At 40.9% G+C, this 15,332-nt stretch overlaps 1 protein-coding gene across 1 annotated transcript in view; it reads left to right on the top strand.

Moving 5' to 3' along the window:
* LRP6 (LDL receptor related protein 6) overlaps positions 1-15,332 on the top strand; it is a 196,092-nt gene that overhangs the window by 4,807 nt on the left and 175,953 nt on the right. The window contains exon 2 of the mRNA XM_006267901.4: positions 7,402-7,795. Coding sequence (XP_006267963.1) covers positions 7,402-7,795 — 394 coding nt within the window. The remainder of the gene's footprint in view (positions 1-7,401; positions 7,796-15,332) is intronic.

Here is a 15,332-nt window from a genome sequence, read left to right as displayed (position 1 = left end):
TCTGGGATAAAGAAACTCCCCCCAGAGGTAGTGCAAGCACCTACTCTGGACTCTTTCAAGAAACATTTGGACATTTAACTTGCTGAGATCTTTTGACCCTAGCTGACTTCCTGTCCCTTGGGCAGGGGGCTGGACCCGATGATCTTATGAGGTCCCTTCCAGCCCTAATGTCTATGAAATCTATGAAAGTTAGACAAGATTTTGGGCACAATTTAACCTTTTTCAGGTCACCTGCCCAAAAAGTTATTAAAAGCTTTCCCAGATGTATTTCCCAGGAAATACCAAAGAGACAAGGATTTTTGTGGCTGATATCTTTAACTGAACCATCCTGGCTACAACATCACTCTGAGTCATTTGGTACTAAATTGCTTTTCCTTCAGTGAAAGAAAATCAGTTGCAGTATCTTGTCCCAGGAGAGGGCTGTCAGTTTATCTTGCAGTGGTCCAATCATTGCTGTCAAGTCAGTGATCCTTTTTTCCTTTGTGAGTCGTTAAGAATATAGTCCAACAGTTGGAGTTTTCCACACTGAATTCTGAATTCCTGTTGCCAACAAGCTGCTAACTATCCTGTAGATTAGAAATCTGAAGGAAGATGAGAACACTTGGAGATCCTTCTTTGTACTTGAAAAGATAAATAGATACTTTTTCAAACATTTCTGTCTAGAGTGTTTAGACTTGACAGGCTGCTCAAGTATTGAAAGTGTCGACAAAGGAAGATAGTTAAAAACTGAGGAAGAACTTTGAGTTCTGCTTAGGATTTGGTGTTACCATGAGCTTTTCATGAAAGCAACCTGCACATCAGTGTGAAAAAGGAGTTGCTAATAAAAGGAACTGTGTCCTCAAAGACAGAGCACAAGGGGCAGTGTTTCATCAGAAAGCACAAATTTAATAACACATTGACTTAGCTTCTTGGACAATTCAGTGCATATTTTAATCACTCTCATATTGCTTCACATTTCCCACAAGTATTTCTGATCATCGAGGAAATAGGTGTGATTATTTTTGTTTCTACTTAATCATGCTGCTCTTCTTGCATAGGTGCAGATGTGCTGGTTGCAAAACACCATTATTGTTACATGTAGAATCTCTTAACTATTTGTTCTTATGTCACAGCAAAGTTTCTTTTTTCTGTGCTAGCAAAGGCAAGTGATTGTTGGAGTTACCAGTAACGTAGTTTGCAAACAACAGAAGTTGTGCAGTGCACCAAGTAGGGTGGAATGATTTATGACTTAAATAGAAATAGGAAAATACTGATGTCATTGTGCAAAGAACTGTTTTTACTGTAGATGGTTCTGGTCACTTGTATTAAAAAAAAGTGCGGAAATGGAGAGCAAATGTTCAAACTGGGAAAGGTGCAGAGTAAAAGAGTTTAACTAGTTTAGCGTAGAGAAATTAAGGTTAAGAAATGTGATGACTGATTTCTCTAACTACATGTTTGGAGGGGGGAGAGATACCAAGGAAGATTCATAGATTGATGGGCTGGAAGGAACCTTGGAAGATCATCGGCTCTAGCCCCCTGTACCAAGCAGGAAAGATAACTGGGGGCCAGGTGACCCCAACAAGGTGACTGTCTAGTCTCCTGTTGAAGATTTCCAGGGTAGGTGATTGCACCACTTCTGGAGATGAAAATTCTGGTGAATAACAAGCTGGCCAAGAGTAAATTCAGGTTCAAGGAAAAGAACAAAGTTCTAAAACAGGTTTCCAGTGTAAAGAATGTGGGCAAAAATCCCTAACTATTTAAAGATGAAGTTTATGAAGTTTTTGAGAGGAGCTGTGATATGGTAGTCTGCCATAGCAGTCCTAAAATGTCCATGATTTAGGGCTGAAAAAAACCCCGTCTCTTAAGATTTGAGTCATCAATGTTAATCCTGATTTTAAATCAGCCAGTATGAAGACTCTATTTAAATAATCAGTAATCTTAACTTGTTTTGCATTGTACTTCTTCCTAAAGAGTTCATTCTCCTTGGTTGATAGCGACTAAAATATATTGATTTATAAAGGAATGCAGCATTTACATTAAATTGTATAGTTCTTTGCATTATCTACAAGCATTTACTTTATCTGGACACGTTTATTCAGCACTTGCTTAGCTCAACACATATTTTTTTCAGATTTCTAATTTTTTTATTTCTTGTTAGGAGCTGAGTGAACATGTTGTTTAGAACACATCCTTGAATAAACAGTTAATTACCAGACTCTATTTGGATTCAGGTTCAGTAAATAAATAAATGTGGAAGTTCAGCATTTTAAAATTGTACCAAGAGGTAAAGTAGTATGTGAACTTCAAGAGCATCATCTACTTCTGTAACTGTGTATGTACATGCCCTTACACCACAGTAAATACAGGATAGCTAATCTGTTAATGAGAGAAGAGTAAGTTATTTTATGTTTACTAAGAGTAGTTGATGTGCCTATGCCTTAGTTGAATACAACTTCTTGCGTATATTGGGTACAAAGAAATAAAGTTATCAAAACATATTTTGTACTTAAAAGTAAGGGGATATTTCCTGTAATTAGTGGATTGATTGTTTCCGTTTACTGCTGACCAGATTTTAAACATTATTTGGACATCTAAAGATAAATGCTGCAATATGATTGTGTGTATGTGTGTGTTTATATACAATATATATGAAATTGTTGGATGGATGGATAGATACCTTTTTTATTTTACAAAGGCCTAAGCAGTTCAGGCACATAAATCCTATTGATTAGTTGAAGGTAGAGTAAAAAATGATGTGATTTTTTTGGGGGGGGAGAGGCATTTCTGATAGTTCTACTACTGTGTGTCTGAATATTTCTTTAAAAAATCTGGTTCTATATCCTTAAAGTCTTTAGAATCACTTAATTTCATCTCCTACCTGATTATTTCAATTTTGATGGATTAATCCAGGTGAAGGCATTTGGTCTATACCTGCTATCCATACCAAAGCTGAAAGTTATTAAAGCAAAAACGTTTCAGCAAAACAGAAACTTCTAGTTTTCCCCAAATATCAATACTGTTATAATATTAGAATTAATGTTATTTAAAGCCTAAGTCTGTCTGTCTGTCGGTCTGTAATGCTTTATTCGCATTCTGATTGGCTGACAAACAGAACAAGTGTTTGAACAGGAGCTGGCGGCAGTGGAGTGCCACCATGATGGCAGAGACACGGGATGAGGGGTGAGGCCAGTACAGCTGGCTTTGCCATCCCTCCCCCCGCTCTGCTCCCTGGGTGTGGGGGCAATGGAGTGGACAGAACAGGGCGGGCAAGGCCACTGGAGCTGGCCTTGGCCCCTTCCCCCCCCCTTTACTCCTTGCAGGTGATGGCAGTGGCAGCATGGGGGTGGGCACAGCAGGCCTGTCCCAACGTGGCAGCGGTGGGGGGAGGGGAGGAGCGGGCCTCCTCCCATGTGTTAGGCCCGGTCCCACTCTTCTCCTGCTCCTCCCACCCAGTGCTCCCTCTAAAGAGTAGTGGTCTGCAAGTGCTGCCTTGGCCCGGCATGGGACACTTATTGGAGGATGGGCCTGGGGCCAAGAGGCCGGAGGCTAGGGCTGGGGCTGAGGGGCTGGGGTTTGGGACCAGGGGCTGGAGTGGGGGGCTGGCGCGGGCTCTGCTGGCTCCAGGGAAGTGCTTCACTCCCCCGCATCAGGGCTGGGGAGTGGAGCACTTCCCCGGAGCCGGCGGAGCCCATGCCAGGCCCCCGCCCCAGCCTCCATCCCTGCCTTGCCTCACCTTTGGAGGAGCCTCTGCCTGCTCGGAGTGAGGCTCCGTCGGCTCCAGGACTCGCCCCCTGAGGCCATGTGGGGCAGTGGAGCAGTGTCCCGGAGCCAGCGGAGCCTCACTCAGAGCAGGCAGCGGCTCTTCCCCGAGGTGAGGCAAGGCAGGGATGGAGGCTGGGGTGGGGGGCTGGCACGGGTTCCGCTGGCTCCAGGGAAGTGCTCCATTCCCTGGCCCTGATGCAGGGGAGTGGAGCACTTCCCTGGAGGTGGCAGAGCCTGCTCCAGGCTTTCACCCCAGCATCTCCTGGTGCGCGGCCTTGAAAAGGCTGTGCGCAGCCACACTTTTAGTTGTGTGCAGCCATGCACACGTGCACCTTAAAGGGAACCTTGCTCCTGTCCCATTGCCACTGCTGGTTTCAGCCCAGGTCCACTGCTTCCCCCCACCCCTGTCATGGCCCTGCTTCTCCCCACCCTTTGGCCCGGGCTCGCTACTCCCCCTTCCCCTCCCTTCCTCCCCCCCCCCCGCCACTGCAGTGGGGAGGGGAGGAATGGGCCCAGACTGTAACCAGCAGGAGGGAAAGGGGGAGTGGGGCTCCATCCCCACCCACCCAAACCCTCCCAGTCATTCTTGATGGGCAGTTGGCTAGTTCTGTTATAAAGGCCAAAATTTTATATAGGTTTTTAATATTGCACAGGACATGGTAGCAAATTTTGTGATGCTTGAGTAGATTTCAAAAGTTAAAGATGTCTTTCTCACTCTCTGTATAATTTTAAAAGAATCAACTCATTACAAGTTGAGGGATCACTGCTGCACCATAATTAGTTAACTTTATAAATTACAGAAAATATGAGATAAGATTGCTAATGTTTTTTTTCCTTAAGAAAAAGTGTTTTAAAATAAAAATTTAGTTTTGAATTTCACAAACGTTTGTTTGTTTTTAAATCCATCTGGTCATTTGGTACAATAGCTAAATATTTGTTGCCAGTTCTCCATTTTGGAAACTTTTGCTCTTTGACCTTATCCTCCAGATCACTTTGTGCAGTACAAAATAGCATTTAGCCAAAGATCTTTTTAGCTCATTTAAGTCCTGGACTTTGCTAAAAGCCACGTCAGTTATGTCAGGAGAGGGAATTTTCTGCAACAGTTTTTTCAACGCTGCTATTTATTTCAAGCAGATAGAAGATAAGCTATAAGGGCATTTCCTATTGATGCCGCCTATTTCAGTAGTAGAGTCTTGTCAGTTATTCAAGGTTTCAGTTTTTTTCAGGGAAGGAAAAAATTCCTTGGGTTTATTGTTCAGTGATGGATGCTTGGTTTCTGAATGTTACGACAATTTGGAAACTAAATACTTTTTATTGGCCATTGACTTGGAACATGCGTAAGTTGTGGCTTTCAATCACCCTGTGTAAAACTGTCATGTGTAGTTGCACTTAATTCTGAACTGTCATTCAGATATCTTGTATTGCTTACAAAGAGAGAATCTTCCTGAATCATTCCTCAGCCAGAGCTGAGTTCTGACAGAGACTGAATAATCTATGCAGTGCGGTTGTGTTGGGCTCAGCCGTGTCTTCAGGCCTTAGTAATTATGCTTGACGTGTCTGGTGTTCCAGTTCAGTGCATGGATACCCTCACTTCGTGTTGTACATAATAATGCAGCTTGTAGTCATTTGTGCCTGGATTTACCTTATTCAAATGCTGAATATATACTGCTAGTCTGCTGTATACCCATACTGTATGAGACTACACTGAGCCACTAATTGGTTCTTACAAATTAGAATCTTATGGCAATCTTTTTTATCACTTGTTTGAATAACCCGTTTTTGCAAAATGCACTCCATCCTTGGAAGTTTTCAATAGGAGGTTCTGCAGACACTTGGCTGGGTGACTTAGTTGGGGTGATCCTGCCAAGCAGGGGGCTGGACTGAGGTTCTTGCGAGGTCCCTTCCAGCCCTATTTTCCTGTGGCTCCATGACCTATCGTAAGCAACTTTAAACATGCAGGTTAGCATAGTCTGTTTTTTGTCTGGGGCAGGGGGCTTAAGGCTTTTTGGGAAGAGGTAGGGAGAGGATGAGGGGGAGCAGAATGGAGGAAGATAATGAATTTGTTACAGTAAATGTAGGGTTTGCCAAATTCACAGAGATCTTTAGCCCTGTTGAAATTCTTTGCTGGAAACCAATGTTTTGCTTTAAATTAAGATTTTCAGCAGATTAAGGACAACACTAAACTTGAAATCTGCATAATGTGTTTAATTGTACTTGTTTAATATGGAGAGCTCAGTGGGCGTGAATTGGTTTTGGATGCAGTGCTTTTAACAAAGACTAAATAGTTGCTATATTTTGAAATACTTTAAAAAATCAATTATTTTCTGCTTCAGAAAGTGATGGGATATTAAAGACCTTAATTTCTTCCTACCTTCCTAACCTGTCTCCCAGTCATGGTAACAGTTTCCTCAAGACAGGCATAAATGCAGGGAGTGTAAAAGCTTATTTCTGAAATCATATATAAAAAATGTAGATTGACCCAAAGTGCACATGGCTTTCTAGTTGCAATATCATAAAACGTTATATTATCATATGTATATATCGTGTTTCTTCTGATAATTCATAAAAATACTATCTTTTTTCATAAAATGCAGATGCCAGTGCCATCATCCAACTATGTCAGTCTTTGACTCCAGTAAATGCTGGATTTTCTTTGGTGACCCAACTGATTTCTTCAGCCTGTAGCTGGCACTTTCATTTTATGAGTATATCTTGCATGTTGTTAGGTGCATGTCGTTATTTCATTGCTCTTAATCGGAGTGCTTAATATGCCAATCAGTCTCTAGCAGTTATTTGCATGTTCTCATTACTGGAGTATGTGATCAGCCATAGAGGAGGGCAGTCGTAGTCTCTGATAATGTTTTTTTGTTTGTATTTACTTTTAAAAAATCTGTTCTTACAAATATTCGGTATCGTACAAATGAAGGTGGAATGTTCTTCAGACCATTCAGTACTGTTGGTTGAGGACAACTAGACAGGAATGTTGCATATTAAAATAATATTTGGTTACTAGCTTTCATCAGTCACCTTGTTCAGTTTTCGTGGCTCGTATGTGAAAGCTGGACTGACTGTGAAGACCAGCCTAATGTGGTAGGCAAATGAGACATGCAGAAAGAAAAGCTTTGGATCAGAAAGCTAAATGCAGAGTGACAGGGATGTATTTGAAAGAATGCATTGTACAATTTTTTGAGCTTTGCCTTTTCCTCCTCTTGTAGTACTATTTGAAATTTATATAGTGTCTTTCATCTTAAACTGCCTCAGATTGTATGTAAGAGGTCCCTCTAAAAATATTGCCCTTTGTGTTGCTGGGGAATAGATCATGTAGCACAAGATGCACTGTCTTGCTTTCTCCTTCAAACACTGCTTAAGTATCTTTCTCCTAGGAAGAAGTATCTTGAGTTGCAATGTAGGGCACGTCAGTTTTCTTTTATAAGATCTCAGGTGAATTGCACACACCCTAGGAGAGTGAGGTGCAAGTTACTAATTTATCTCCTTTAAAATGATGAATGGTTGAGAGAGTCTTGCTAGGATTTGAATATGTGGCTTCAGGTTATCTAGTTATTTTGGCTTTCCTTATTTACCATGTTTGTAAAATGACTGTAGCTCTAAATTGTATGTAACCTAACTTAATGTGTCTCTTTTCATGTCCCCCAACTAAAGCTGCTCCGCTCTTGCTGTATGCAAACCGACGTGATCTAAGATTGGTGGATGCTGCAAACGGGAAAGAGAATGCTACGGTGGTCGTGGGTGGTTTGGAGGATGCAGCTGCAGTGGACTTCGTGTTTGTCCAGGGATTGATATACTGGAGTGATGTAAGTGAAGAAGCCATTAAACGAACAGAATTTAATAAAACTGGGAGTGTGCAGAATGTGGTCGTTTCTGGCCTTTTGTCACCGGATGGGCTGGCATGTGACTGGTTGGGGGAAAAACTCTACTGGACAGATTCTGAAACAAATCGGATTGAAGTTTCCAATTTAGATGGATCTTTGAGAAAGGTTTTATTCTGGCAAGAATTGGATCAGCCCAGAGCCATTGCCTTAGATCCTGCAAGAGGGTAAGTCTTTCTTTAATTGTTTTAAAACCTCTGGTACCTGTAAATTCAGTGAACTGTGTGCTTACTTAATATGTAACAGAAGATTGCCATTTTATCTTTAAAGATAAGTAATTTGTATGCCAGACGGCATTTCTGCTTTTCTTATGATTACTGTTATATGAAAATTAGAATCTGAAATACTGTTTTGTTTTGTATTGTGTACTGTTTGGTTTGTGTTGGATTTTAAGAGAGGTTTTTTGCAGACCATCAGATTTGCAAGCAACCCACACTGAAAGAAACATTTTACTACTTTGATTAGCAGTGTAGGACATATTTCCCTTTCTTTGCTTATCTATAGTGTACACTTAAGCTTATGTGTTGTGAATGAGGGTTTCCTGCTCCCTTTATTCATTATTGGTGTTTACACTTAATTGTAATGGCCTTGTGAGGTGAGAGAAACCACCATTGTCACATGTTAGTGTGTGTTGGGGACAGGTTTCAGTACTTCTGAATTGACATTTATTGTAAGTTTCTCCCTAATCTCTGTTGAGGCATTCCCATAAAATTGAGATGGTATTATAGAACTGGCTAAATCCAGGCAGAGTACAAGCTTTATGCATCCTAACTTGGACTTCAGGTTCTATTTGTGGACTTCAAGCTTGACATGCAGTGTTAGCAGTATTTTCTGTTTGGTCTCTTCCTGGGATTCTCCTGAATCTTGGCTATAAAACATGTGATATTCAGTGGTAGTTTTGTGATATTAAGTAAAGGTGTAGGATGGTCATTTGTGAAATCTTTCTGCCTGCATCTGTAACATTAAGACACAATAAACATACTGCTTTTTATAAACTGAATTCTGCCAAGACATTTTTAAATCTTGTCTTTTTTTTCTCGTTTGGAAAAGATGGGGGAAATGTTTTGTTTGTTTTACAGCCTCTTTTTTAATATATATATTTTAATCTAATTCTTGCTCTTTTCCTTTTGCATCCTCCCCCCCACCCCTCTGATCCTTGCACCTACAGGAAACTATGACTGCATGTACGTACTCATCTAGACACGGCATGTGGCACCACACGTGTAGGTGTTCCCTGTGCTGCTGTCTTGCAGCGTGAGGGTTTTTTTTTTTTTTTGACCCTGGGAATGTGTATACATTCCCCAGGGAAAAGTAGCAGTGGCACAAAGTGTGCCGCTGTTACTTGTCACAGGGGAAGTAAAAGTCTATACTGGTAAAATGTTTTATTGCCAAACTTCATAGCAATATTACAATCAAATATTCTTAAGGTCTTTAATTTTTTTCCCCCCTGAAATAGTTTGAGCAGGGTATAGCAAGAAAGATGAAACTTCCATTTTCCAGTCCTTTTTTTCTAAATGATTTTAGAAGTAGGTGAGTACAATAGCATACAGAAAAAGGATGGCCTTCCTCCTCCTCTTCACCAGTAGCTTCAAATATTTCTAATTTTTAAACTCAGTAAAATAAATTTAATATACTAATTGTGTAATTTTATGCAATATGAACATAATACAATAAAATATTAATGGAAAAAATCTACCAGAGAAAATAAGACTTGCTAATCACATTTAGGATGAATAGGGATTTTGTGTGTCACCCAAGAGTTGATTGCATTCAATCCATATTAGTGTGTTAAATTTATAAAAATAGTTTGATGTTCTCTGTATGAATTCAGTAATTGCCTAAAAATGAAATTTAAGAATCCATTTGTCTTGCCAGGTTGAAGAAGGGTTTCTGTTGCCACATAGGCACTGCTTTTTGAATATGTCAATGAGGTTTCAAGTTTGGTTTGACAAGAGACATTTTTGTCCATAACTAATGGAAACCAAACTCTATCAAACTATTTGGTCTCTATCAGATGTGAGTATTTTCCAAATGTGCACAACAACATTCTTGAGGCCTAGAGCAAGATGACTGCAAAAATCCTTGTTCTTTTCACAAGGTTTACATTAGGTTAGAGATGTAGAAAGAAAAATTGATTTAAAGATAGATCTAAACTGGTTATTTGTACTTTTTGCCATATTAGTCTACTACTCATTTTTATTTTAATAGCAAGGGAAGTCCAGTGTAAGTGGACAAACAAACTCTTCTGTCTGAAACATTTCTAATTTCTAATGGAATTGTCTGGCAAATATTAAATCTATTTGCTGGGCATAAAGTACGACCAAAATTGGAACTTAAATTCTAATTTAGACTTAGAGTGAGAACCTTTTCAATAATCGAGCTTTAAATACCATATTTATTCAGATAGAAGATGACCCTGATTATAAGATGATCCCCCAATAATTAGATTCGGTATATGGAAATTTTATAAATGTATTAGAATTTTCCAGGTATAGAACCTAATTATTGGTGGGAAAATAAGTTTGGGGACTCGGGTACCCCTTTGCTCTGTGTTTTTTCCCAGAACCTTTTCTCCTGGCAGCCTGTTCCCCCTCTCTTTATGGTCAGACCCTTCTTTCTCTGAGCACATGAAAGTGAGGAGCAAATTTGAAAACAGTTACTGTGAAACTAAACATGACTATAGCAATTTGCAGTACCCATGTACTTAGCTCATCCAAAACTGATGCATGCTACCTATCTTATTTTTTTAAACTGCTGCAAGGTTTAATACAGGTACTCCATAAACACACTTTTGAGCAGAACTTTGGCACCTACTTATATACAGTACAAACTGTGGATGATATTATGTGGAGAAGCTTGAAAGAGTCCAGAGGAGAACCACACGCATGATCAGGGGGCAAGAGAACAGGCCTGATGAAGAAAGACTGCGAGCTATGGGATTCTTCAGCCTAGAGAAGTGCAGGCTCAGGGGTGACTTGGTGGCAGCCTATAAGTACATAAGGGGTGTGCATCAGGATCTGGGGGAATGCCTGTTGACCAGAGCACCCCAAGGGATGACAAGGTCCAATGGTCGCTGCTTTAGGCTGGAGATAAGGAAAAACTTCTTTACTGTCTGAGCCTTCAAGGCCTGGAACAGACTTCCCCCAGAGGTGGTGCAAGCACCTACTCTGGACATTTTAAAGAAACATTTGGATACTTATCTTGCTGGGATCCTTTGACCCTAGCTGACTTCCTGCCCCTTGGGCAGGGGGCTGGACCTGATGATCTTATGAGGTCCCTTCCAGCCCTAATATCTATGAAATCTATATTAGTCCAAAGCCGGAGGCTTGTGATTTACTACATAGTTTATTTGGCTGGACCTCAGCAGTTGGCAGCCATGGTGACCCCAGAGCTCAGCATGTTTGTCTACTTCAAATATCCCCAACAAAGGATCCACCTGCTTATTTGCCCACACTCATGACGAACTGGGTGTTCTGGTCATGAGTCTTGAGATGCTCCTGTGCGGGCCAGGAGCGGTCCTAGGCTTTCGGGGGTGCACGGCGGGCTGTGGCCAGCAGCCCTGGCACATGGGTCGGGGAATTCGGCATGGTGGACTAGAATTAGGCACGGATGCATAGAGGTTGATTAAAGATTATTTTACTTACACCGTAGATGGTCGCAGTGCAGGCAGGAAAACTTGCGTTGCAGTTACAGATAGAAAAGAAGAGCAGACAAGAGTTCTAACCGCGAACTCTGGTCCAAGGCTGGCTGAGAGCTCTAGAACCACGAGCCCGTCGAATCAACCGGACGAAATAACCCGAGAAAAGCTCTGGATACCACGATGAGAGTCTGAAAGGTGACTCTCCATGAAAGCGCGCAGGGAAGGGTACGTCGAGGGATCAGGCGGCGACAGGGAGGGGCTAGAGGTTGATCAGGCCCCTATATCCTTCTTAAGGCACACGCTGGGTTTGTTAAGCTCCACAACGCGCTTGGAGTTCTTCATGAGATGTGAAGTCCTCCTTCTCCTCCAACTTGGGCGGAAACCGCTCAAGCCTCTTATACGGCTAGCAAGCCAATTGCTACCCACCACGTGGGAATAATTTTAGAAACAGCCAATAGTGGGATACATTTACATACGGGTGGCGGGAACTCCTTTGCACCGGGGGTTGTCTCTGTGCAACTGAGAATTGCACCGTGCAAAGAAAGCTCCCCGTGGCAGGAAATAATTCTGTAGTGCCGAAGCATGCACAAAATCATACCCTTTGGGTCATGACCGCTCCAAAAACTTCTGTGCAGATGAGGTGCAGAGCTGCCTAGTCTAGCTTTACCACATGGAGGGTGGTGCCATACTAACCTTATGCATCAGGCTGACGGAGGGGGTGGCTGAGGTATTCTGGGTAAACTGTTTGGGGCCTGATTTTGTGATGTTTGCCAGGCTTTTAAGGCTGGTGAAGAAACAGGAATAATTGGGAATGGGAAAGAGGCTCAGCTGTGGGAGTGAAGAGGAAGTTCAAAATTATGCAGTTGTGGCTCACCATGACTTGAAAAAGTTGGTGCTGAGGGGGACTGGGCTTAATAGGCACTACCATATATTTTATTCAGATGGGCTCCACGAACTGATCCTTGTGGTAGGTTCCTATCAGTATGCAGGTCTGTGTTTTATAGTCATGCTCAGTGTTGGCTGCATTTAATTAACTTCTTAGTTGGTTTCCATTGCTGAATTTGGCAGCTGCTTAATGGCACACAATGTATTTAGTGAGATTTTCTTGTATGTAGCTATAAGACAAGGGGCTTTTTTTCCCTCAGTGCTTCTTATTAATTTTAGTCGTGTGTGTGTGTGTATATGTAAAAAAAAAAAAAAAAAAAAAAAGGCAGACCATGTTGAGGCTTTATATTACCTACCCATTGGCAGCTGGATTGAGCAACAAAGCATTTTGAGACTAGAAGCTTATTTGCAAAATTCAGAATTTAGAAAATGTTGGAATTTTGCTTTTTATCTACTTTTACACACTAGCTGTTTCTAGGTCCAGGTGAAATCTCTCTCTTTTCTATTAGAAAAAAAAAAAAAAAAGAGGTTTAGCAACATCATGGCATTTAATGAAAAAAATGAGTTTGTGGACAGTGACCATCTTAAAGGCATTAACTTAACAAAGATGATGAATATATAGTAGTGTGCTTAATCAGATTCTTATTTAGCTCAGCTGATTCTTTTTTTTTTTAAGTTCGTTTGAAACTTTCTGTTGCAGGCCTGAAGACCCCAGATAAAAAACATTGCTTTTGTTACTGTTTAGGAACTGGAAGTCCAATTGGCCAGTCTGGTTTCCTAATCAAGCTGAGCAAAGGAGGGAGACTTTATTTTCATAATGAAGTCTGCAGAGAGAGAGAGAGCGTTAAATACATAAATATATAATGACATTGCAGAGTGTATTTCAGTAAAACATTATGAATTTTCTTGGCTGTTTTCCAAGAAAATAAATTTCTTTATGGGGTTTTGATTTTTTTTGTTTGTATTGTTTTTAAACCCAGTTCTCAAAGCACAAAGATGTTCCCTTTCTCTCCCATCTCTGAGATTGGAGCTCAGAACTATGCTGACCATTCTGGGGGAAAAGCTCACATTTCCTTGGGGAATATCACAGTATTGCCAGAGAGTTGTGGAAAATCAACGGGATAACCCCTACCAACAATGTTAAAAACAAACTTACTCATTTTATGTGTGCGCCCCAGTGTTTGGTGGTTTAGGTTCAGGGATTGATCTGACCTTTTTCTCCATCCTCCACCCCCTCCCCCTCCCTTGCTTAACCAGCGTAACTTAAAATATAGAATGGTCTTGCTAAACAACTGTAAGCTATGTTCTCATGTTTAAGTTTTTTGTATTCACATGCTGTAATTTATTTGACATGGTTATTTTTCATCCTTCTGGCAGTGAAATGAACCAACTGTGTGTGTGGCTCAGAAGGAGGGGAAGGGATATGGGATACTTGCCTCATCTTGTTTGAAACAAGTGGGAGTTTTCAGTATGTTTCAGGAAGACCTTCCTTTGCCTAGGTCTCAGTCACTCTGAAACTGTTTGGTCTGACTTTTATTAAAACTTAAACTGTTTTTAATCAGTTACAGCTGTCCCACAGGATAATCGGTACAAAATGTTTTGGTGTAGACAAGATTTTTTTTAACCTGGGGAGGGCAAAGGTGAACAGTAATAAGAGTGGAGGAATCAGTTCCCAGAAATCAGTAGATCTCGCTGGCCTAGAGATCAAGGACCACAAAAAAAATCAGAAAAAGCAATCACTTTCTGCTTTAAGACCTGACAGAAACTGCAGAATGTATGCCCACTAGGAAGTATAGTATCTGTTTAAATATTTATGACTTGTCCTGTTGTGTAAATCTTTTATGTTAAGACTAGTAGGTATTCCAACACTTGTTTAGACTCTGTTTACTGGTATCTTACTAATATGTCTTTGGCCCTTGTCTACCCGGAGGACTGACTCAAGTAATCATGGTCATAAAACTCTTCCCTTTCCCTAGCCTCCCCCTTCCCTCAAAGTTGATCACATTGTCTCAAGATGAAAGTGCTACCCAAAGAAAATGGCTTTTCTCATTTATGGTTAAATGAAATTTTAAGTCTCTTTTGGAACCTCTGACTCCTTTCTCTTTGATTTCAGGGGTGTTTCGATTCAAACAGTTCTAGAATTACTATAACCACTAGCAAATAAACTCTTTAAAGTGGAACTATAAAATCAGTTCATGTTGTTGTAAAACAGTTTTCAATTCATGGATGGAAGTAGAGTCCAAAGCCAAACAGTATATTACGGGAGTTGCACATACATTTCTGTCCTACAACGCACTGGAGATCTGGCGGGTTGGAGCCTATTCTGCACTCCAGCTGATGCAGACTGCTGTGCTGTGCTGTGTGGGGTTGTATAAGCAGTGGAGTGCACGTCAGCATGCAGAAAATGGCAGTGGTGTGCTTTTGAAAGAAAACCTCTGTGTTTTAGTTCAAATGTGTGCCGCCAGCATTTTCTCAGCATTGATACTCATTTTGCCACTTATACAACTGCATGCGCTGCAGCATTGGGTGCTTTTATGCAAATGTGTACAAATGCCCTACACTTTTTATGATAGTTTCATTTGATTTCTGTATATAATGGTTTGTGTGAGCTTCCCCTAACAAGTTCAGACCTTCTCTAGAGTTGGAGTTTTTTTTTCTCTTGTGCGCTTTCATTTGATATTCCTCTAGTTACATATGCTTCTTTTTTATTTCCCTAAATAATTTTTGCTCCTCTGAAAGAAGAAAGCAAGCATGCTTGACATGCCTAGATGCAAATGAACTTATTTGATGATAGTGTGGTCTCTACATCTGGTGCATGTTGTATGCTACCAAAGCTAATATAGACTTTTTTATTAGCCTCTTTGAGACTTGTCATTTTGTTGCTAACACACAGCCCTGCCCTTCTGGGGCAAAGGTAGGAATTGACAGCTGGAGGAAGGAGGGAGCCCGTAGGCTCCAACTGCTTTTCCAGCTAGAGCAATGGGGTGAGAGCTCAGGGGCTGCACAAAAGCTCTTGGCCTGCAGGTTGCCAGTTGCACAGCCCTGACTTCAAGAAATCAAATAGTTGAAACCCTTAGAAAGCTGGATAGAAAGGTATCAACTTACATACATTTAATGTGTGCTGGAAACTGTTTGTTTAAACATTTAACTCAAGATTTTTACTGTTATCTTACATTATA

Source organism: Alligator mississippiensis, chromosome 4 (genome assembly GCF_030867095.1).
Source record: "Alligator mississippiensis isolate rAllMis1 chromosome 4, rAllMis1, whole genome shotgun sequence".
Lineage (NCBI taxonomy): Eukaryota > Metazoa > Chordata > Crocodylia > Alligatoridae > Alligator > Alligator mississippiensis.
The sequence above is the reverse complement of the archived record's forward strand: the minus strand, read 5'-3'. Positions and strand labels throughout refer to the sequence as shown.